At 47.8% G+C, this 22,965-nt stretch overlaps 2 protein-coding genes across 8 annotated transcripts in view; both read left to right on the forward strand.

The window, feature by feature from the left end:
• The first annotated feature begins 2,094 nt into the window (after positions 1 to 2,094).
• TMEM256 (transmembrane protein 256) lies at positions 2,095 to 5,537 on the forward strand. Its single transcript, XM_061590947.1, has 4 exons — positions 2,095 to 2,254; positions 2,813 to 2,850; positions 3,987 to 4,067; positions 4,991 to 5,537. Exons 1-4 carry the CDS (start codon positions 2,167 to 2,169, stop codon positions 5,132 to 5,134), a joined length of 351 nt encoding a protein of 116 aa, XP_061446931.1. The 5' UTR covers positions 2,095 to 2,166; the 3' UTR covers positions 5,135 to 5,537.
• A 1,769-nt stretch (positions 5,538 to 7,306) lies between these two features.
• The window catches only part of PLSCR3 (phospholipid scramblase 3), a 32,153-nt gene continuing 16,494 nt past the window's right edge, over positions 7,307 to 22,965 (forward strand). For 2 of the 7 annotated variants that reach the window (XR_009758516.1, XM_061590941.1), the window contains exons 1-4: positions 7,712 to 8,050; positions 12,412 to 12,517; positions 18,260 to 18,537; positions 22,625 to 22,667. Coding sequence is in view for 6 of the 7 variants with exons in the window: in XM_061590941.1 (XP_061446925.1) it covers positions 12,505 to 12,517; positions 18,260 to 18,537; positions 22,625 to 22,667 (334 nt within the window). In the remaining variant the exon portion in view is untranslated. Of the gene's footprint in view, positions 7,424 to 7,621; positions 7,686 to 7,711; positions 8,051 to 10,706; positions 10,800 to 10,856; positions 10,973 to 12,411; positions 12,518 to 18,259; positions 18,538 to 22,624; positions 22,668 to 22,965 lie in introns of those variants that run through there. The other 5 variants (XM_061590943.1, XM_061590945.1, XM_061590944.1 and 2 more) reach the window with 5 other exon arrangements.

Raw genomic sequence — 22,965 nt, forward strand, 5'->3', positions numbered from 1 at the left:
AATAAAATTTATTATTTATTATTATATTGTTTCATTGAATCATAGTTGTCCAGAGTATAGGTTGCGCATCAGGACAATCACATGCTGTGACACCCCCATTTCCTTTAATGCATTCCATAATTTTTCATGATCTACACAGTCAAAGGCTTTGCTGTAGTCTATAAAGCACAGGGTGATTTCCTTCTGAAATTCTTTGGTCCGTTCCATTATCCAACACATGTTTACGATATGATCTCTGGTGCCTCTTCCTTTTCTAAATCCAGCTTGGACATCTGGCATTTCTTGCTCCATATATGGTAAGAGCCTTTGTTGTAGAATCTTGAGCATTACTTTACTTGCATGGGATATTAAGGCAATCATTCATCATTCATTTTTCATCTTTGGCGATCACTCGTGGCCAAGTAAGATTGTCTTCCAAGATAAGGTCTTTAGCAGTGGGTCCGTAAGTGACTGTGGAGGCCAATTCTGGATCTACACAGCTTCCCACAGTGAGGACATAGGTTTCCAGATGGAAGATGGTTGCGATGGGGATTTGTTTGATGTGCCTTCCGCTTGGCTCATTTGTCCCGTTCGTGCTTCTTCGAAGTCCACAGCATCTTTGAAAATAGCCAGCCTCCATTTGGGATGTTCATGGGCCAAGACTTCCCAGTTCTTGATGTTCATGTTACATTTTTTTAGATTTTAAACCTCTTTAAAGATTTAAAACATCTTTAAACCTCTTTTGCTGTCCACTGATATTCCATTTTCCATCCTTAAGTTGGGAGTAAAGTAGCTGCTTTGGAAGATGGTGATCAGGCATTCGAACAACATGGCCAGTCCAGCGAAGTTGATGTTGAAGGATCATTGTTTCAACACTGGTAGTCTTTGCTTCTTCCAAAATGCTAACATTAGTCCATCTGTCTTCCCAAGTAATTTGCAGAATTTTCCAGAGGCATTGGTGGAATCTTTCAAGAAGTTGGGAGTGGTGTTTATAAATGGCATTCCCTGGGATCCCCTTTCTTTGGAATTGGGATATATATTGAACGCTTCCAATCTGTGGGCCATTGTTTAGTTTTCCATATTTCTTAGCAAATTTTTCTCAAAAAAATTCTCAGTAGCTTGTAGCAACTCTATTGGTATGCCATCTGTTCCTGGTGATTTGTTTCTTCCAAGTATTTGAAGAACAGCTTTCACCTCACATTCTAAAATTTCTGGTTCTTCATCAGACGGTTCCTCCATGAATGAATGTCATCCTGGAATCTCTTTTACAGAGTCCTTCAGAGTATTGCTTCCATCTTCCTTTTATTTCATCTTGGTCAGTCAGTGTATCCTCTTGTTGATTATTCAACATCCCTACTCTTGGTTTGAATTTCCCTTTCATTTCTCTAATCTTTTGGAACAGGGCTCTTGTTCTACCCTTTTTGTTGTCCTCTTCTATTTCTATACAATAACTATTGTAATAATTTTCTTTGTCCCTACGTACTAGTTGCTGTATTATTGCATTTAGGGTTCTGTGTTTCTGTCTCCTTTTGCTTTTGCTTTCCTTCTCTCTTTAACCATTTTAAGAGTTTCTTCAGTCATTCATTCAGGTCTTTCTCTCTTTTTAACTAGAGGTATTGTCTTTTTGCATTCTTCCCTGATAGTGTCTCTGACTTCACTCTGTCGACTAAGTTTAAAGCCTCAAATCTGTTCCTTGTTTGATCTTTATATTCTTCTGGAATGTTATTTAAATTGAATTTTGGCATTATGATTGTTTTGTTCTTCTTTAGCTTTACTCTGATTTTTGATATGACCAGTTCATGATCTGTATTCTGTACCCAGTGTGGTCCTGGTCTTGTATTCGCAGAAAGTATGGAACTTTTCCATCTTCTGCAACCTAACGGGCGAATGGAACTAGAGGAGATGAGTGGGCGGAGCAAAGAGGAGGAACCCGCTTCCCATTGGACAGTCCCGCTTTCCAATCACTGAACTCGCACGTCGCAGGACACTCCGTGCCATTGGCCGTCGCTTTCGAACTCTGCCGATACGAGAAGAAGGGAGCCCTGCTGCGGCAGGAAAATGCCGATTGGTTAAGGCGCGCCTTTTCGCGAGGCAGGGCCCGCATACTTAACGAGCGCCCGGGGGCGCTGATTGGCTAAGGCGCGCTGGGAATCGGAAGCGGGTGGATCCTTTCCCGTCGGGCTCAGAATGGTGGCGGCTGCCGGGCTTGTTTTCCGACGGCTGGGCGCGCTGAGCGGGGCTGCGGCGGTGGGGGCGGCCGCCTACGGGGCGCATGGTGAGGGCAGCAGCTGTAGAGAGGGGAGGGCGAGATGCTCGTGAGCCCCCGACAGTATTTGGGGGCAGCCCCCCGTGGCAGTTGGGGAGGGGGCGTTCCCCTCCGGCTGGAGAGAGGCTGAGTCGTGCCTGGCTCGGGAGATGCGGGGGGGGGAGTTCCTTGGAAATGGGGCTGCCGGTGTGAAGTTCAGCGGGGGGGGCTGTTTTTGGAAAAGGGGCCTGGGGTCCCTTTTGCGTTGGCAGCTGGCGAGGGGGGGTTGCAAGGCGCTTCCGCGGGGACACCCCAACTGTCTCCCCGCCTTTATTGTACACTAAACCTGCCTGGCGGGCCCCATCCATCGGGGATTTCTCTTGCAACTCCCGCTTTTTGCACAGGAGAACTGGCCGCGTGGGTCCGGCCCTCCGGCTCTCGGTAGCCTCCCAAAGCCACCACCCCGAGGCTTCCGCCTTATCGCGCTCCGCAGCAGTTGGGGGGCGTTGGCGCGACCCGCCCTTCCGTCCAGCTCGCTCACCGCTGTTGTTTCTGCCCTCCAACTTCCCTTTTCCCCGCCCCCCCCAGGTTTCCGTCGAAGTGACCGCGATGACTACTTAAAAGAGGTAAACGATCTACTTAGCCCCCCTTCTCCCCCTCCGCTTTCCAATTCAACCAGTTCAGCCTGAGCCACTGGTTGTCATGGGTTGCGGGGGAGAGAGAAACCCTTTCCTGGCGGGAGCGGGTGGCAAATTCTCAGTCGGAGAAAAGAATGAAGTGGAGCGGGTTGCTTGACCGAGAGGCAGCAACAAGAGTCCGGGTTCCATGGGTTGAGAAATGGGAGGGAGGATGAAAAAATGTGGCCAGGACCCCTCCCGATGTAGCAGGCTCCAAAACTGGGGAAGGGTGGGAAGGAAAACGATGCCTGGGTTCTCTGGCAAAGGAGGGTTGTGATGTGGGGCCACAGGATTGTGGGTGAGGGGTGGAGACGGCTGCCGGACTCTAGCCCTCTGGTCTGCACAAGCACATTCTTCAGCCCGGGGTCCCCAGATGTGTGTCTGATTGCATCTACGAATCGCTTCCCATAAAATATCTCAAAGCTGGGCTCCTACTGGGAGAAAGGGCGGGTTATAAATCAAATAAACAAACAAATAAGCAAGCAAGCAGTTTCAAAACCAGCAAGAAAAAATCATTCACAAAATTCTATTTGCAAAAACAATTACAACAATTAAAACACTTTCATATGCAAAAGTAATTACACACTTTTTAAAAGTTTAGACGCAATTCCATATATACAAACAACGTAAAACGTAAAAAAACGGGTTTAGGGCGGTATATAAATTAAATTAAATAAATAAAAATAAATAAAAGCAATTTCTCAAATCCACTGCAGATACAGATTGGGATTGAAAAAACAGTCTGCATTTAAAAGACTTGTTGAAAAAGGAAAGTCTTCTGTAGACTACAGAAGACTACAAAGCATATCATCCCCTGAATGTTGGGTGAGCTGTCTGTGGATGACAGGAGCTGCTGTGCAACAGCTGAGATCAAAGGGTGAAGAGCACTAGTTAACACTGACTGGCAGCGGTTCTGCGGGGTTTACCTAGAGATTACCCTACCTAGAGATGCCAGAGATTGAACCAGGGACCTTTATGCAACACAGATGCTCTACCCCCTGAGCTATGCTCGCCAAAACTTTTAATGTGTGATTGATATGTGTTCAGTGACTATTCTCACATTGCCGCTTGACCTTCTTTTGTAGCTCTACGAGATTGCCAATAAATATCACTTCCTCCACAGCCTGGCACTCTTGGCTGTGCCTCATTGCCGGTATCCCATGATGGTAAGAATTCAGGGCCTAGAATCGGCTCAGGAGGTGGGGAACCAAGAGGTCAGCTACCCTGTCCCCCTGCCAACGTCAGAGTTGCCCACTCTACGTATCAGCCCAGAATGATAATCACAAAATGAATAAGTGGGACTTACTCCAACAGATGTGGGAACTCTGGCCCTCCACATCAATCTCTCTGCACCTGATGGCCTCCAGATGTTTTGGACCGCAGCCTTCATCAGCCTCCAGCCAGCACAGCTGTGCTGGGGAGGGCAGCAACCTGAGGCCATCTAGGAAGTTCATGGCACAGTTGAGATTCACCATGAACTGTAAGCAGAGCCCCCGGAGGCTTACGGAGCAAGGGTCTTCAGATCACTCAAGTGAGCAAGCCAAGCCAGATGCAGCTAGGGAAAAGTACAAAATCCGGCCCTTTAGCATCACCAGTCCATCTGCTGTGGATCTGGAGACTTCTACCAGCTTTCCAAATATAATGAGAAGTTTGATCCAGGGCTCAACTTATTCCTGGACCCAAAAGACAGGGAGGTTTTTTGGGTTTTTTTGTACATGTCCCTGTCTCCGGCTGTGAGAGTCCTGATGCTGATGGGAGTTGCAGTGCCTCTTTCTCGGACCATGATATAAAGGAATCGTTCCGTATAATTCCCTGCTGGCTCCTATTCTCACTCCCTGGCTCAGGCTGAAACAGTGCCAAATTCATTGATAAGACTGTGTACAGCAGCTTTCCCCAACCTGGTGCCCTCCAGTAGTTTTGGACTACCACTCCCATGCTGGCTGGGGGCTTATGTGAGCTGTAGTCCAAAACTACTGGAGGGCACCAGGCTGGGGAAGGCTGCCCCAGAGGAAGCGAGTTTCAGGTGGGTGCTCAGCGTTGGAGAAGAGGTGTCTGGCTTCCACTGACTTGCACCGTTTGTTCCTTGCAGGCTGGGAGCATCCTGTCCCTGGGGATGGGGATGTTTTGTGGCGCCTTTTATTACCACGCGGTAACCGGAGACCCAGTCTTCACCAGGGCGGCTCCGTATGGGGGGACCCTCCTCATCCTTGGCTGGATTGCCATGGCCCCCTGACAGTGACACTCCCCATTTGGTCCTTTTCTCCCAGCACTGGGGTAGCTGCCCTATTCCTCATCCCCCACACACACACCTGTAACCTCGTCTGAGGCTGCCAGAATGGGGCAATACAAGAGAAGGTTTTGGGGGTGCCTTGACTAAAACCTTGAAGCTGTCTTTAAACCTCACTTTATTCCATGCCCCTGGAATCTTCCACAGGACTTAGAATTCCTGAAATGCGGAATCATTTTTTAAAAAATCAAATATATTTTGTAAATTGCAACCAAATGTAGGTTTGTGATGGGCAGAGAGAGGAATTGTTTTAAGCAAAGCACTTGATGGAATTTGTTATCATTGGTTTCAATCAGTGTTTTAAACTGATTTTAATAAAGGAAACTGATTTTACTTTTTTAAATCCACATACCTTGGCTGTGAATAGGTGTTTTTATGAAACGAGTATCGGGTGGGGAATGCAGGTTCAGAAAATAAGACTTCCCTTCGCAGACTCCAGTTCTTTGTCTGGCAGCTCAGAGAGAGAAGTTCTCGAGCACAGTGGGACTGACCTCTGAGTAAACATACCTAAGAGTGCACTGCAAGCAGTTTGATGCTGTGTTCTCGTAAATGCTGAGAACAGGTAAGCTATGGAAGATGTCATGTGTAAGTAAGGACTCTGATAGATGTCACATGTAAGTTAAAAGGAGGAAGCACAAAGCTTACTAGCATTGCCCATTTTCTCCCCATCCCATTTCTTGTATATCACATGGATGGGGAACCTCTGGCCCTCCAGATGTTGCTGAACTACAACTCCCATCAGCCCCTGCAGGCATGGCTGATGGACAGGTATGATGGAGTTGTAGTCTAACAACATATGGAGGGTAACAGGTTCTGTCTCCTTGTACTAGAATAAAAGGTCCTGAACTTCCCACAGAACCTAGCATGGTGGCCTTTGACAGGTGCTAACCCACCGTAAAAATAAAGTGGGCCCCTCTCTTTCCATGCAAGCATTTCACTATTATGTTTTTAGAAATGTGTTTTTATGGGCTACATTCTCATAATGCACAGGGTGGCAATGAAACCCACACATCTGCCGTAAAAAGCAGAACAGCATAAGAACGAGCAAGATAATATTTAAGTCCAAAATGCTGCCATAAAACTCCTTTCTGCAGCAGTATAAAACAGACTGTAAACCATCTAAGACAACACACAGCCTATAAAATAAAAGCAGCCTTCTGGAAACTTGTCAAACACCAAAAGTCTGGGAACAGGCCTGTGTTAACAAGCTGCCTAAAACGAAGAGGAGGCCTGGCCTCTCCGAGTTCTGCCTGAAGAGTGTTGCGTGACTGCGGCACCACCACCAAAAAGGCCAAGTTGATGTGTGCTAGAAGGGTGAGCCCTAAACTATGTGGGGATAACTTAGGAGGAGGAGAAAATGTTGAAATGTCATCCATGGGGCATAGGAGGGCATGCAGCGGGGAGGGCTGTTTCTTGGCATAAATATGGCCTTCCTACAGGGTTTTTTTGTTGCTGCTGCAAAGCCACTGTTCAGAGGGATGTATTCTCACACCCGAGTTCACTCCTGGTGTTTCGAGGGCTTCTGCAGCAAAGAGGAATAAAGTTTGCCAAGTTCTTGCAGCCTCAGAGCCTAAAAATAAGTGGCGGTATTTTTAACTCTGGGAGTCTGAGATGGGGTGGAGGTTAAAGGGAAGTCTCAGGACAGCTCAGTGCTGTGTGGTGGGTTTTTTTGCAAGTCGACTGCCTTCAAGTCTATCCCGACTTATGGCGACCCTACAAATAGGGTTTTCATAGTAAGCGGTATTCAGAGGTGGTTTACCATTGCCTTCCTCTGGGGCTGAGAGGCAGTGACTGGCCCAAGGTCACCCAGTGAGCTTCCTGGCTATGTGGGGATTTGAACCCTGGTCTCCCAGGTTGTAGTCCAACACCTTAACCACTACACTGGCTGTCTTTTTTGGGAGGGGATAATTCCATTCTTAAAAGAATGTTGGGGGGCTGGGCGAAGGTGTGCACCCAGCTCCACAATCTTAAGATGGGCTGGGTGGTCAAACCACTCTGCACATGCTGGGGTGGTGGTGGTGTTTTAGCTAAGGGGCAGGCACGAGCCCTTGAAATAGGTGGGTTTGGGACCTGATCCTGGCCTTCAGTTAAATTAAACGTGGCGGTGTACCAAAGAAAGGAAGACCGTTTCAGGCCTGGCGGGGAGCCCCATAGATCTTGCCAACAGCAGCCAGGAAGACCGATCCCCGCTTGCAGGATGTAAATGGAGTTGGCCAGTCAACAGGCCCTGGTGAGGTGAGGAGGGGCGCGAGGCCAGCACGTGTGAACCTCCAAGCGGGTTGCACAGGAGCGCTGCTTGCAAAGGCCCTTTGTGAAGCGGGCCTGAAGACATGTGCCTGTCAAATCCCTTCCAAGCGGCAAATTGCTATCCCTTTCTTCTCTCCCCCCCCCGGGTTTTTGCTCTTCTCGACCCTGGGCTGCGTCCCCATGGGCTGATGCTCCGAGGCGGCGCGGCCACATAGGCCGGCCTAAGCGCTGCGCAGCTGTCTGGCGAGCGGTGAGCTCCGCTTTACGTCTCGGGGGGGGGGAGAGCTTCAAACTAGACACAAACCTTCCTCCGCGCGCATTTGAGCCCCCTCTAAAGAGTTAGCAGGGGCTAGCTAGCAGCTTCCGCGCTACTCCTTGTTCTCCCCCGCCCCCTCAAGACGCGCGCAAGCCCGGACACGCCGCGTTCACACGACCAGCGCCGGTTCTCCCCTTCGGAAGGCCCTTTGTTTTCGCCGGTTGCGCCTCCCTCCGCCTGCCGGGTGATGCGAGCCAGGGCTGCAGGCGAGGGAGGGCCAGGGGGCGGCCCCAGCCTCGCCTTTTTCTCTTTCTTCTCCCTCCGCGCTTGAGCTCCTTTGCTGGATCCAGGGCGTCAAGGTAACGGCGGGGGGGAGTTAAGGGAGAGCCGCCTAATGGGGGGGGTGAAAGCCCGGGGGGATCCTTGTCCCCTCTCCCCCCCCGGGACATTTTTGGAAAGAAACAGAGATCGCCAGGAAAAAAAGTGGGCATCTCCCCCCCCCGCGGTCTTGTTTCTGCGGGTTTGATGCTTCCTCCTCCCGGGTGGGGGGAGTTGCTGGACGCGGCAGACTCAGGACCGCCTCAGCCGCGGGGCGGGAGAGGCGTCGTGTGAAGGGGGCGCCGGGGGTGGTGCGAGCGTGTTTGTCGGGCCAGTTGACCAAAACACGGGGACGGGGGAGGGCGGCATCTTTTCCTCCCTCCCTTGAGGCCAGTCCTGCCGGGGAGAGGCCGACGAGGCGCGGGAGTCCCCCACTTTCCGCCGCGAGAGGGGCTGGGAAGCGGGGGGGTCGCCTGGGCCCAGCCGGCGTCTTCCAGCTGTTTTGGACTACAACTCCCAGCAGCCCCCGGCAGTCGGAGGGCGCCGGGTGGGCCGCCCCGAGACTCCTCTGCGGGGTTTGATTTCCCTGGGGCCGAGTTGGCCCCGTTGCGTTGCCGTCTGCGCAGCCGCTTGCCTCGGACTGAGCGCGCCTTCCTTTTGTCTCTTTGCACCCATACTGACCCACCTCACAGGGGTGGTGGTGGTTTCCTTTTGTGAGGATAATTTTTTCAAAGCCTGGCAGACGCCCTGCAAAGTGTTTTATCCGGCGCCCTTTCCTCCTGCTTTACAGCCTCATCTCCGCTTCCTATCCAACCTTGACTTCTCTTCTGCCTAATTCTGCGCGGCTTTTTGACTCTTCAATCTCTCCTGTTGGTTATTCTGTCTGACGAAAGAGTTCTGTGATGCCCGGAAGTCTGCATACACAGGAATCAGAGACCTCAGCTGGGTACACACCATAGATTTAAAGCACATGACATACCCCGCAGAATCCTGGGAACTGCCGTTTGTTAAGGATGCTGGGAATTGTAGTTGTGTGTGTGTGTGGAAACTGCAGTTCCCACAATTCGTTGGGGTGACGGATGTGCTTTAAATGTATGGCATCCCTTATTTGTTGTTCCTGTTCATTATTATCTTATTCTTTCAATTTACCTTTGTTATCATATTCTTTTTATCTACCTTTCTGTCAATGCTGATCATTCTCTCTCTATACACTCACCCATTAGCAATTCCTGCATCCCTTCTGTATAATGAATGAATGAATGAATGAATGTGTATAATATGCAGTTGCTATTTGTGATGCTATTAAACTAGTGATGTGTGCAGTGCTCTGCAGGAACAACAGAGAGAGCAGGAGAGGTCTCTGCACACTAGGGAGTTTCAGTTAGGGATAGAAAGATCTGTCAGTTTCCGTTCTTTCCATTTTTCATTTTTCCAGTCTGCACTTCTCCACATTTCTACAGCAATTCACAATTTTTTAAAAAAATCCTCATGAAAATTCTCCAGCACTTTAATGCAAATTTCTCCTAATAAACACATTTTGTAGGCAGTTTTGACTAATGTACATATTTTGCAAGCAATTTCTTGTCATATAATGCATTTCTGTGTGATATTTGCACTCATATATTAATTTTTAATTTTCTCCTAACATACGCATTTTTGCAAAGATTGGTTGGTGAACTGCATGCACGGCAACATTTGAATAAGTGCGGATTTCAAGGATGGCTGTACTTTAGTTCTCATACTGTTTCAGAAAGTGTGAATTTGATAGATTTGGCTTTAAATGCAAACTGGATATTTCTCTCCCATCCCTAGTTACAGCTGACTTTTTAAACACTGGCTTCTCCTTGGGCTGTGATTCTGTGACTTCTCAAGAGTGAGGAAATACCTTCTCAGTGATGTGTAGAGAGTTTTTTGAAAGCATTATTGCAAACAATAAACGAGAGAGTGGAAAACGGGCTCTGCCGCCAGCCTTTTGTGTTCCTCGGAAAGCCCAGTCCATCTTTCCACAGCGAAGCCAGCCTTTCCCTCCCCACGCAGAACCAGCACAGAGGCAGACACACCCAAAGGTCACTGGCACTGGTAGGGAGAGTCATCTGGTTCCCCTGTGGTCTGGGGTTTGCAGGCCCTGGATGGAAAATCGTGCAACCCCCTCCCTTCTCTGTTTTGAACCAAAAGGCTGGGTGCCACCCACTTAAGGGGTGTGTGTGGGAAGGTTCTGAGCTGGGCCGTTCCTTTGCCAGCAAGAGGAGTCTGCCAAGCCCCAGTTTTAGAGAGTGGCTGTCATGTGGTTTTTAGTAAGAACTGGGATTTTTGAAGAAACCCATTTGTGTGTGGAAGAAAGATCAAGGCAGACTTTTGTTTTTGGAACGCAACGTTTATAAAGTTTGGGAGGGAGGGAATCTGGGGGCTGGAATTCCTGGGTTTCTTGCATGGTGGGGAGAGGAGGTGAGGACCAGAACTCCTGGGTCCCGTGGAGAGGGACGGAGGATCAAGTAGGCTAAAGTTAGGCTGAGAGCCCTGGCATGGAAAGGGGTGTGTGAGAGGTTTGGGGTGGCGTGGGGGTTGCCTTCCCCTGTGCTGCAGAGTTGAGTTTTCTCCTGTTCACGTCTGCTCCTGCCCTCCTCCCCGCACCCAACGGCTTTAGATGGGACGTAGTGATGATGTTCCTGTGTGCGTTGGGGGTAAGGGGGGATCCAGTTTCACGTGGATCATGTGTCCTGCTCAGGCTGGAGGAGTGGGCGCCATTTCTGGGACGCCAGACTCTGGAATCAGCATGGAGTGAGTGCTTATGTGAGGACCCACTTGGCTTCTAAGCTGTTTGAGAGTTGTGTGCATTATGTGTTTGAATGCACCTCCTTGAGCATGTCTGCGTGGTTATACTAATCTACACTGAGCCTACTAGCTGGTGGTTTGGGCGAGAAGGCCTGGTGACTTTTAAAATATGCGTTTCCTGATTTCTCTGGGTGTGTATTTTGCAGCCTTGTGTATACGCACAACTCTGTCCTGGTGCATCTGTTTTCAGTTCTGGGTGGATCTGAGGGACAAGGAGTGCTGGTTTGTGTGCTGTGACTTACCAGATTCAGGTTCTGTGTCGTTGCAATGATCAGAAAAAGAAAGTGTTAACTCTGTATAAAAACCTCTTGTCTGCGGGGGAGGAGTGTTCTGGATGCAGTTAGGAATGTCTCCGTGTGAATTTGATTCTGCATTGGTGGGTGTGAATGCACCCCCACAGTTGCCACATTTTTTTCTTGCTGGGCACCTATGCATTTAAGAGCTGCATGCAGTTCCACTGGTGAAGACATTCTCATCGGCCACAGTGAGGAGGGCTTCACTTGTTGGATTTATGCTTCTCTGCCGACTTGTATAAAGGTCAGGAGCCTTGCCAGTTGAAGAGAGAGATATGTGGCAATTGTATGTGTGTCTCCATTTTCGATTTCAGTGTGGGTGCCTGTTTTTTCCGTTGTGTTAATATCTGTTGTTAGTTTCCTGGTGACTGGCCCCAGTCTGCACTGTGATGAAGAATGAATAGAAATTTGGGGGAGGAAGAGAGAGTGAAGCCACAGGAGTGAGTTGCAGGGTTACATCTGTGCAGATTGGTTTGCCCGCTTGTTGCAAACTGCAGGTACACAGTGAGAGTGTCGCTTGTGTGTATAAATGTGCACTAGGGATAGGGAGAGAGATTAGATTCAGTTTGCATTTAAAGCTGAATTTGTCAAATTTGCACCTCCTAAAACAACTTGAGAACCAAAACACAGCCATCCTTTGAAATTCACACTTATCCAAATTTTGCAATGCAGTTCTCCAGCTAAGCAGTCAGTGTTTGAAAAAAAATGCATTAGATTAGGATAAATTCCTTGCAAAAATGTGTACAGTAGTGAAAACTGCATACTAAAATGTGCTTAGTAGGATGAATTCTCACAAATATGCTGGAGAATTTTCATAAGGATTTAAAGAAAAAAAATACAAATTGCTGCAGGAATGTGGAGAAACGAATTTAAAACAGGAAAGATGAGAAACTGGGAGAACCGAAATTCACAGATCCTTCCACCCCTAATGTGCACAGGTGGTGTTTGTGTGTCTAGATGGGTCTAGATTTTGAAAAGATTATAGCATTCTCCCAGTATCTCTCAACACAGAACCATTTTTCCTCATTCAACCCCCTTTTAAGACCCCTGTCATAGCAATCAGGGTGGTGAAAGGGGTGATTTCTCCACCCCGATTGCCTGTTTGCTGAGAAGCACCTCCTTTTCTTGACAAAGGGACCATTGTCTCTCATCATCTCCCCACCCCGCCCAACCCAGCTGATGCCAGATTTCCTAATATTTTACAGATTGTTTGCTGTGCTTATCTAGAGACGAGTACATCCCAACCAAAATGATACCGTATTCTTATTCCCTTGCAGGGACCCACGGATGGAAGGCCATAGCTGTTGCTGATCCGAAACCCACAGGGAGTGAGGTCTCCCCACCTCTACCACCACAGAGAAGGATACAAAATGGCAGCTCCAGGTCCAGTCTAGCCTCTTATCCCCATCTTATCTTGCTTGTTCATTATGTTTCTGTTAAGGACGAAAGGAAGTAGCATTTTCCAACATGAGGAGCAACTGATGTGTGCTTGTGTGTGTGTAAATATCTGTGTAGAAGTACATAAGTAGCAACTTATACACATGGCAATATTTAAAGTTAAATGTGTTTCAGCCATTTAAAAGTTCTCTTTGTAGATAATGCAAAGTTGTTTCATTGTATATAACTCCGGAATTTGCAGAGTGAGCAGGATCTAAATATTGATCTCTGCTAGGCTATTAATTTTGCACAATGCATTAGACGCCACACCTCTTTCACAGACATCCAGGCTGGCTAAGGTGAAATGGCAGCAATCTGTTTGCATTCCATGTGCAAGCCAGCCTCACAGCCAATAAGTGGCTTTTGGGATCTCACCTATACTGCATACTCCACAAAACTCAGAATGCAACCCTAGGCCTCTAATGGCAATTTCGTGTGTGCTTATTTAATACTGCTTTGATATCACAGCCACCCACCCTCCTTTTATTCACTGGAAATTGATAAACAACCTTTTTTTAAAAAAAATCATTCTAATTTTTTCCTTCCTTAGTGGTTTGTGTTGGAAGGAGGCGCTTCCATTACCTCCACTGACACACACTTTCCCTCTGACTAGTCACTGGTAATATTTGTATAGTCGTACAAGGTGCATTAGGAAGGGCCCCAGCGGAGTGGCAGAGCATAGAGCATCTGCTTTGCATGTAAAAGGTGCATTTTCAGACGAAGTTGAGGAAGACGCTTTGTCCAAAATGCTTACAAGGCACAGCTTCCCCAACCTGGTGCCCTCCAGATATTTTGGACTACAACTCCCATTGGCCCCAGTTAGCACAGGGAGTTGTAGTCCCAAACGTCTGGCCCTGGGTTGGAGAAGGATGGTATGTTCAGCTAGCCAGATCAAGGGTGGGGAGCCTGCCAGTCTGCTTGAGCCCACCTGCCCCACGCCTGGCATCATACATGACTTCAGGTGTGGGGCAGGTAAAGGTACAGCTGTGCCAAATAGACTTGTGTGGCGGTATGCAAGCCCCAGTGATCAACTGATTATTCTTACAGGCAAAATGGGTCATCTGACATCAGGTGATTGACAGATGCATGGCCCCACCCACCAAAGAACATAAGACGAGCTTGCTGGATCAGGGCAACGGGGCCCATCTAGTCTAGCATCCTGTTCTCGCAATGGCTAGCCAGATGCCCCAATGGGACGCCCGCAGGCAGGACCAGAGCGCAAGATCACCCTCCCCTCCTGCAGTTTTCAGCAACTGGCATTCATGCTGCCAGCAACAGTGGAGGTAGAGAGATTTAGCAGCCACTGATAGCAGCCTATCAAACCTGGTCTGCCGGGGACGGAGAAGATAGGGATGAGGCCCTCCCCCCTGATCCCATGCCCCACCCCGGAGGGGATATAAGGCAGCTTTCGTGTTCCGAAATATTGGGCCTTTTCAAAACCTCCTAGGCCCCTTGCAGAGCCAGCTAGACTGAGGAGGCCCATTTGTGCAGCTGGTCGTCCCTCTGCGCCCAGCTTCACATCTTGAGTTTGCAAGTGTGGTGGTTCATTGTCCAAGGAGCTTTGTGGTTGGCAAATGCCGCTCCCTGTCGTATGCAAACGCTGTGCTTTCTCCGTGTCCAGAGAGGATGCCTCCAGCGTCCTCTTCTCCCCTTGCCCTTCCAGCCTTAATTCTGCGACTAACATTTATTAGTGCCCACGTGTGGCCCGTGAAGAGGACATTGTGCGGTTGGAGAAAGTACAGAAAGGGGCAACTGCTTTATTGTATTGATGTATTGTTTTATTGATGTATTCTTATATTGCAGTTTGATATTTGTATCTTCTGTCCGCCGCCTTGAGGGCCTGGGGCCAAAAGGCGGGGTATGTACAAACAAACAAACAAGACGAACAATACAAATAAACAGCTGAAATGAGCCCTGGTGGGCAAGAGCAGGGGCAGTTTGCTTAGGAGCAGAGGAAGCCACAGGACACCGAGTCAGCCTGTGGTCCGCCTAGGACAGTAATGTCAGCACATGAGTGGACTGGGACAGTGGTGGCCCTCTAGATGTTGATGGCCCCTTGGTCTTGCTGGCTGGGCTGATGGGAAATGGGCGTCCAACAGTGTCTGGAGGGCCACAGCCTTCCACAGCCAGTCTACACCAACCGGCACTGGCTGCCCAGCGTTTTGGGCAGGGGTCTCTCCCAGTCCTACCTGGAGATGCCATTGGGGGTTGAACCCGGGCCCTTCTGCATGCGGAGCTGGGGATCTGCCGCTGAGCTACAGGCTTCCCCTTTGAAAAATGTTTTAGGAGAAAAGGAGGGGGTGAAGAAGGTTCTAGGGTGAAAGCTGTGGGAAGAGTGGATAGAGAAAAATTTCCCCTTTATTCTTGAGGGTCCCCTAATGAAGTCTGTTGCTTAGTAAATTCAGAACAGATAAAATTATCCCTTTTCCATGCAATGTATAACTTAGTGCCACCGGGCAGTCTGATGCCCGCTTGGCTGGATGATTTTAGAAGGGAGCTTTCCAGCCTTCCCCAACCTGGTGCCCCTCTGGTTGTTTTGGACTACAACTCCCATCAGCACTGCCGTGTGATGCTAGGGCTGATGGGAGCTGTAGTCCAAAACAGCTGGAGGGGGTGCCATGTTGGGGAAGGCTATGGCAAGGTTAGCTCACTCAGGTCTATCAGTGGCAGTTAGCCACAAGGACCGATGGAACCTCTGTGTTCAGAAACAGTCTACCTCTGATCTGCTAGCTGCTGGGAGCAAAGGCAAAAGCTTGTAAGGTTCCCAGAGACATTGCCCATCAATCATCGTCTGCGCTCCTTTGCTTTATCTCTTTGCAGTGACATGCCTTTGTGTCTGCATGTCTTGTCGCGCTGCCAATACCTCTCTTGTATTAAATGCTGCCTGCTGTCTCAGGCCCTCTCCTGGCGTGATCCTTCTCTCTCTCCTCCATCCATCACTCTGAGGGCTTCCTCTGCTATCTCGGAGCAGGCTCTCTCTGCCATGCTTCTTTTCCCCCCACCCAGCCGCTCTGGAGTCTCCCTTGGAATGCAAGCGAGGGCCAGTGGGGGTGGGCAGGAGGCTGCAGGGCTGGCCAGCGGGGCGTGAAAGAGGCGCAGCAGCCCTCCCAAGCTCCCGGGCAGGAAGCGGCTCTCCCAACGTGGTGCTCCCCGCGGGACAGGGCCGGGCAGGGTACTTTGTGACCAGGCAGGGCTGGAATGCAGCCGGGCCTGTTGGGCACAGGGATCTGAGTCACTGCCCCACAGGCAGGCTGAGCTTTTGCTTACTACCTGAGAGACCCGTGAACACCCTTCTTCTCCAATCTTGGCTCCCCCAGGGCTCCGTTCCCCCCTCTCCTTAGCGATCTGTTCCTTTCCACCTCTTCTCTCTCACTTGGCCTTTTCTGTCTCTTCCTCCTTTGTGCCCCGCCCCCCCAGCTTTGCCTTGGGCTAGTGAAGCAATAAAAAAGGAGAGTGTTCCTGAGCATGTGCAGAGAGCACCTCTGCCTTCATTGGCAGTCCCGGCATGTCTGGGTTCATGGAGGAGGGCTTCCTTTGGTCAGAGGGGGCAACGCTGAAGGCAGGTTGAACACCCCCCCCCATGGCTTGCCTGCAGCACCTCCAATTCCCACCTGGTCTTCCAATACCTGTGACCTTTCTCCTTTCCTTTTCTCTGGCCATTTTCTGCCCATTAATTATTTCTTTACTGTTTTCACATTTTTATTATTATTATTATTATTATTATTATTATTATTATTATTGTCTTTATTTATACTCCGCCCTTTTTCCAAAACTGGAACTCATGGCGGCTTCCAGATAAAAAATACATATAATTAAAAACATACAAAGTCTACATTAAAATAAGATTAAACTATTTCCAATATTAAAACCATACACACATATAGCTAAAAAAGTTCAAACTAGTTTAAAAATGATATAATAGACATGAGCAACGCAGCACCCTTCACGCCCTGTCCTTAGCCTTCAATGCCAAAGGCTTTATATCCCACCTTGCCTCCCAGCAACTCAAGGTGGCCTTCTGTGGGCCTCCGACTCCTCCTTAAATCCTTGCAACAACCCTGTGAGGTAGGTTAGGCTGCGAGAGAGACAGACAGACAGTGACTGGCCCAAGGTCACCCAGTCAGCTTGATTAAAATTATTACTGTGTATTTATTACCTGTGTATCCTACCTGTCTGAAGGAGCCCAGGGCGGGCAGTGGAGATTTGAACCCTGCTTCTCCCAGGTCCTGGCCCAATGCCCTACCCACCCTTTCTCTTCCTCCTCCCTCTCCTTCCCTTTCTCCCTCTCTGTCGGAACAGCCCTGCTGGGTCAGACCATAGGCCTGCCTAGTTCAGCATCCTGTTTTCCCACAGTGGCCCACCTGATATCTCTGGGAAGCCCACAAGCAGGGCATGGGGGCGGGTGGGGAGGTGGCCATCCCCTGTCGCTTGCCACTCCGCCAAAGCAGCTTGCTTAAGAGACGTTGCCACTCGGGTCCTCCACAAATTTTTCTTTTTCCTTTAAAAAGAAAAAAAATCTGTGCTTATGACCTGCTCTCACTTCCTCCCTGGTTACAGCTTCTCTGTCGGTTTCCATTTGCAGTTTCCCTTTTCTTTGTTTTCAGCTTTCAGCCTTCCTTTCCCTCTCTCCTGATTTTTTTTTTTACATTCTTCCTGCCCTCCTCACACACCTCTTGTCTCAATTCCTATGGGGGTAAGCAAAGGCCATATTTTGCCTTTGCTTACCCCTCCATCCTTCCTTAGAATACTCACCGTTGAGCCTGGGACAGTGATGAGATTTCTTTCTTTCTTTATTTTATTAGATTTATATCCCACCCTTCCTCCCAGTAGGAGATTATAATGACGGTGGCGACACTCTTTGCGTGAGGCATCCCACAGCAATTTACAGTATAGCAAGACCATATATAAAATAGTTACATATATAAAAACAGTTAAAACAGCTGCATACATAAAAACATTTTAAGAAAACACCCACCGACAATTACATAAAATACTTTATTAGGACTAACCAAAAAGAAACAAAAATGTGGCAAGCTTTTTTTGCAGAACTAGTTGATTTGGATTCCTGCATTGAGCAGGGGGTTGGACTTGATGCCCTTATAGGCCCCTTCCAACTCTATGATTCTATGACAAGTTCTGGAAAACGCCAAAGCTGCCATACGTTTAAAGCACCTTCCCTCCCCACCCCCCCAAAAAAGAATCCTGGGAACAGTAGTTTACCCCTCACACAGCTTCAGTTCCAGTCAACAAACTCCTATTCTCAGGATTCAGGGCAAGGGGGGGAAAGGAGGAGGAAATATGTGAGGCGTATACAGCCTCCTAAATTTTGTCACATTTTAATGACTTGTTAGTTGGTCCTGATAAAAGCGTTACCCAGCTGTGAAATTCGGAGTGTTTTTCTTCTGGACCGGCACAGCCATCTTTTTTTTGCTTTTAAAAATATTTATTTGCAGGAATTCATTTATTGGTTGGTCGGTAGCGGCGATGCTGGTGGGTTTTTTACTCTCTCCACTTTTTCTTATTGTGTATTTCTGTTCCTTGGAAACAACCCACCCATACACACGAGTCCACTGTATGTGGACGGGAGAAGACTTGCACTTGCTTCTTCAAGATACTGCAACAATGTTTAGGGCTTGGGATCCGGATGAGTTGTAACCACCCCTTCCCTCTCTCTGTTCCCACTTACAGGATACCACGTTCCACAGCCAGGATACCCGACTGCTGCTACACCTTACACCAGCTCTCCGCCTCACCCCATCCCCACTGCCCCCAGCCCAGGGTTCCACGTCTATCCAGCCACCAGCCCTGCACCAGGGCAAATAATTCCTCCGCAGCCTCCTCCCCGTGCATTTCGGGATCATCCTGCTATGCCGCACCACCACCAAGCTCCAGACCCACATGCAGCCATCGCTCCCTACTTGCCGGTGGCAACCAACATCCCTACTGGCCTCGAATATCTTACGCAGGTAAAGGGTCTGTAGCTCAGGGGTAGAACCAGAGCTGGAAAAGTTACTTTTTTCTAACTACAACTCCCATCAGCCCCAGCCAGCATGGCCACTGGATTGGGCTGATGGGAGTTGTAGTTCAAGAAAGTAACTTTTCCAAGCTCTGGGTAGAACCACATGCTTTGCAGGCAGACAGCCCTGGGTTCAATCCCTAGCTGTGAAAGGAGTAACTGGGAAAGACCTCTTTCTGCCTGACACCCTGGAATAGCCTTTCCCAACCTGGTGCCCTCCAAGTGTTGTGAACTGCACCTCCCATCAGTCCCAGCCAGCATGGCCAGTTATCAGGGATAGAGTCTAACACATCTGGAGGGCACCAGGCTGGGGAAGGCTGCCCAGCAGGGCTGCTGCCAATGACAGGATACCATGTGGAACTGGCACTGTTCTGCAGGTGCCACATAATGCTCATTCTGCAGTTGCAAGAAATCGATCCTTTGGAGTGGCAGTCCTCATACTTTGGAACTCCCCGCCTATTGACCTATTGGGCCTCTGATCGTGGAGGTTCTATGTAGATCTCTCTCTCTCTCTCTCTCTCTCACACACACACACACACACAAGAAATAAATCCCAGGGACGTGGTAGTGGTTCAACTGGTCACAGTGGTTCTACATTGCTAAAGGACTCTCTGTTTATCATTGAAATCTATTTGAAACGCAGATGAGCCCTGGGTTCAGATGAAATGCCAGTTTTATGCCCAAGAAGTGGCTGCATCTCCCTTCTGGGGAAGGATGAGGAACCGATGGCCCGCCAGATGTTTTTGTACTATAATTCCCCTCTTCCCCTGCCATTGGCTATGTTGGCTAGTGATGTGAAGGCCCGGAAAAGCAAGTCACTTTCCCCCATTCCTCTGTCCCTCCCCACCCAGACCTTCGTCTCTCTAACGCTGGCTGGGCCTGACGGGAGTTAGAATCCAGCGACATCTGGAGGGGTGCAGGTTCCCCACCCGTGGCATAAAGAACCCTGGCAGACCGCCCTGTGTGCTGCCCCACCTCAGACATCCAGGCAGCGGGACCAGTTTGAGTGCACCCCACCCCAGAACCACCTGCAGTTCAGTCCTGAGCTGTGTCTGTAAAAACAGCTTGGCCAGAATCCGGGCTTCATTCTTACCCCCTGCTCTCCCCAGCAATTGCATTCCAGTCATCAGGCAAAGAATCTTTGTATAAACAGCTGCCTGGGGGTGTGGTGGATGCCACTGCATGTTTCTTGTATAAGAGGAATTGGCAGCAGTCATGATGGGGGAAAGCCAAATTAGGCCACACCTGCCCTTGAGGGTGGCAGTTCAGGTGTGCTGGCTGCGAATGTGGCTAGATGGGGTGGGCTGAGCTGAACCGTCTGTTGAAAAAGGAGGGCTTGCTCAGAGAGGTGTTCTCTTTTTTTTTTTTTTTACAATAATTTTTATTCAAATTTTCATAAAACATACAAAACAAAATCATAAAACATTCAAAGACAAAAAACAAAACAAAACAAAAATGATTAAACAAAAAAATAAAATGTTGACTTCCCATTTGTCGCAGATCAAATCAGTTGTAGGTCTACAATATATAACAATCCTGTCTCTTAAATTATATTATAAAATCACTTTCCTCCAGTAGTTATCTTAATTAATCATCAAATCTCATAAACATTACTTTATTCTTTCCACAAAAAGTCAAAGAGAGGTTTCAATTCTTTAAAAAATATATCTATCAATTTTTCTCCAAATAAACATGTCGATTAATCCATCTCGTTAATAATAATAATAATCTTATTGTCATAACCATAGTCCAAATAAACATATCGATTAATCCATCTCATCAAAATCTGTTAGGTCCAATAATTTCAATAGCCATTATTCCATTATCCATATTAATTCCATCTTCCATCTTCAATAGTCCTGTTAAGTCCAGTAATTTCAGTGTCCAATCTTCCATTATCAGTATTCCATAATAATCTTGCTGTCATAGCCATAGTCATATAATAAGAGTCTGATGGGAATTTCCTCTATCCCAAATATTTTCTTGCCATCGATTCTGAATAAGTTGCTGAAATATTGTTGTAAAGTCATATCTGTGTTCTTCTTTTTTACAAAATGCACTGGCTCATGTCTTGAGAGTTTTTCCATTGTCACATGGCTGCAGTTAATTCCATAGATTTTCTCTATATCAAGCTCCATCACGTCATTCCAGTCCAGAAGATTATCCAAGCCATTGATAACTTTATCTCTAATATCTTCATTAATTTCTTCAGAGATAACGTTAAATTCCAAACAGTAGATTTTATTTCTAATATCCATAAACTCCAGATCTTTTTCCAATTCCACATTTGTTCCAATCTCCAGGGCTTGTATCTTCCCTTTATTTTTTCTTTTCTCATCTCTGATCTCATTCTTCTCTCTCACAGGATCCCCTATTTCTTTAAGCTCCTGCGTCATTTTGCTCAGTTCAATTTTCAGCTCCTTACTGCCCTGTCGCAGGGTTTGTTTCGTTATCTCAATCTCATCCATTATTTTCTGAAACATAATTACTTCCAGATTCTCAGCCACTTTCTTGATTGCCATTTTTAAAACCACGAAAACAAAACAAAACAAAAATAAAGAAGAACCACTTCTTATTTCAGCAACAATTGGGTTAATATTCCAGGCTTGATGACATCACAGTATAAACAGAGCAGCCTGCCTTATCTCTCTATGTTCAAGAACACAAAACAAATTTAGTTCCCAGCATCAAAACAGTTAGTGGCGTCGTGAAGAAGCAGATTCGTCAAAATAAAATAGACCAAAAAGAGAATAGTCCCAGACAATATAATGTTCCTCGGAATAGAAATCCCTCTTCTGTTTATATCTTTAGAATGCACTTCCAGGACAGCTTTTTGCAATAGAAAGAGAGATAAGCTGTTAATTTCATGAATAACAGAGAAGAGTTATAGCTCACCCAGAAGTTCTTTAAAGCTGATTCATTTGACAAATCTCTTTTTGCTGTAACAATTTAAACCAAGTAAAAAAAATAATAGAAAGAAGGGTGCTTGCCTGTTAGTCCGTTTTCTCTTTGAAGAAAAGATAAACGTATCGCATTAATCAGATAGAGCTTGTTCGGAAGTCCGTCCGGCATTGCTGGCTGGACCTTTTCTCATAAATTAATGAAATCCAGTCCTCCCAACAAAAACAGGCTTTTGAGGTTGATCTCTACGTTTCTCCCTGCCCGGGAGAAATTTCATCAGTCAAAAAAAAAATGTTCTGACTGATTTATATCTGAATAAGCTTCTTCTGAGGCGGGAGCCCATCTCAAAAGCAGGCACAAGCGAAGTCACCCTTCCCGGAAGTCCTCAGAGAGGTGTTCTCAAGGCCTGTCTCCTTGTTCCCTAGATCAGTCTTCCTTAAGCTGGTACCCTGCAGATGTTTAGGACTATAACTCCCAGCAGCCCCAAACAGCACAACACTGGGAGCTGTAGTCCTAAACATCAGGAGGGCACCACAGCCGCAGGAGTACTGTGTCTTCTGTGCAGAGGTGTGATTCAGCGCATCTTACCCCTGAGCCTAAATGAAAGTTTGTTTTCATGCATGTGCACCTTTTAGGTTGTATCGGCATCGTCAGCCCCTGTCTACAGGGGTGTAATTGTTTGGGGTTGTAGGGGGTGGTGGACCCCTTACTTTTTTGAGAGCCGGGTCCCAGCCAGGTCCCTATGTATGAGCCATTCAATATGAAAGGGGACCTTGTTAGCCGCTAAGAATAGTCCTTGTCCTTTTGTGCTGTTTGGAGCTAATCAGAGTTAAAAAGGTGAGTCAGCCACTTAGAAGACTCTTCTCAATAGCTAACACACAGCCTCCCCTTTTATGCTGATTGGCTCCTAGGGATGTCTGTTATAGTGGAGTGTAGACTCTGAGATGACATGCAGGGCAAGTGTGACGAGGGAAAGTTGTAAGGGGGCATGGCTGTGACTATCATGAAGGGACCCTGCACTTCTGAATTTGCCACTACAGTATTGCCCATCTGTAGATCTAGGGGTGTTTTTTGTAACACACTTCTCCCCCCACCTCACAATCTTGTGACATATTCTTTTTCCCGTCTCTCCTCAGGTTGACCAAATTTTGATACACCAGAAAGTGGAGCTTGTGGAAGGTGAGAGAGAAATGGTGGGAGTCAGTGTCTAGTCTGCTTTCATACACCTGGGCTAATGTTTTTTTTTAAAAAAAGAACACTTATTTGCATGCAGAGTTTCACCATTCCCTCCGGTGCAAATAGCGCTCACCTTCCCTAGCGTAAGTGATAAATTGGAGGGAACTGCACTGTCAGACAGCTACAGAGGCTGTGAGGCTTCAAGGTGGAAGATGAGTAGTTCCTGACTGCGGCTGAGACACTAATTATAACTAACAGGGCTAGTTATCTGTCATGTCTGTGAGAACCGATGTCTGCTGCC

The sequence above is a fragment of the Rhineura floridana genome, chromosome 11, assembly GCF_030035675.1.
Source record: "Rhineura floridana isolate rRhiFlo1 chromosome 11, rRhiFlo1.hap2, whole genome shotgun sequence".
Lineage (NCBI taxonomy): Eukaryota > Metazoa > Chordata > Lepidosauria > Squamata > Rhineuridae > Rhineura > Rhineura floridana.

Excerpts from the sequence above, each read along its gene's own strand:
- TMEM256 (XM_061590947.1), top strand. The coding sequence starts at position 2,167 with ATGGTGGCGGCTGCCGGGCTTGTTTTCCGACGGCTGGGCGCGCTGAGC. Across the intron at positions 2,851-3,986 it reads GCGATGACTACTTAAAAGAG|CTCTACGAGATTGCCAATAA; the intron begins GTAAACGATCTA and ends CTTCTTTTGTAG. Across the intron at positions 4,068-4,990 it reads ATTGCCGGTATCCCATGATG|GCTGGGAGCATCCTGTCCCT; the intron begins GTAAGAATTCAG and ends TGTTCCTTGCAG.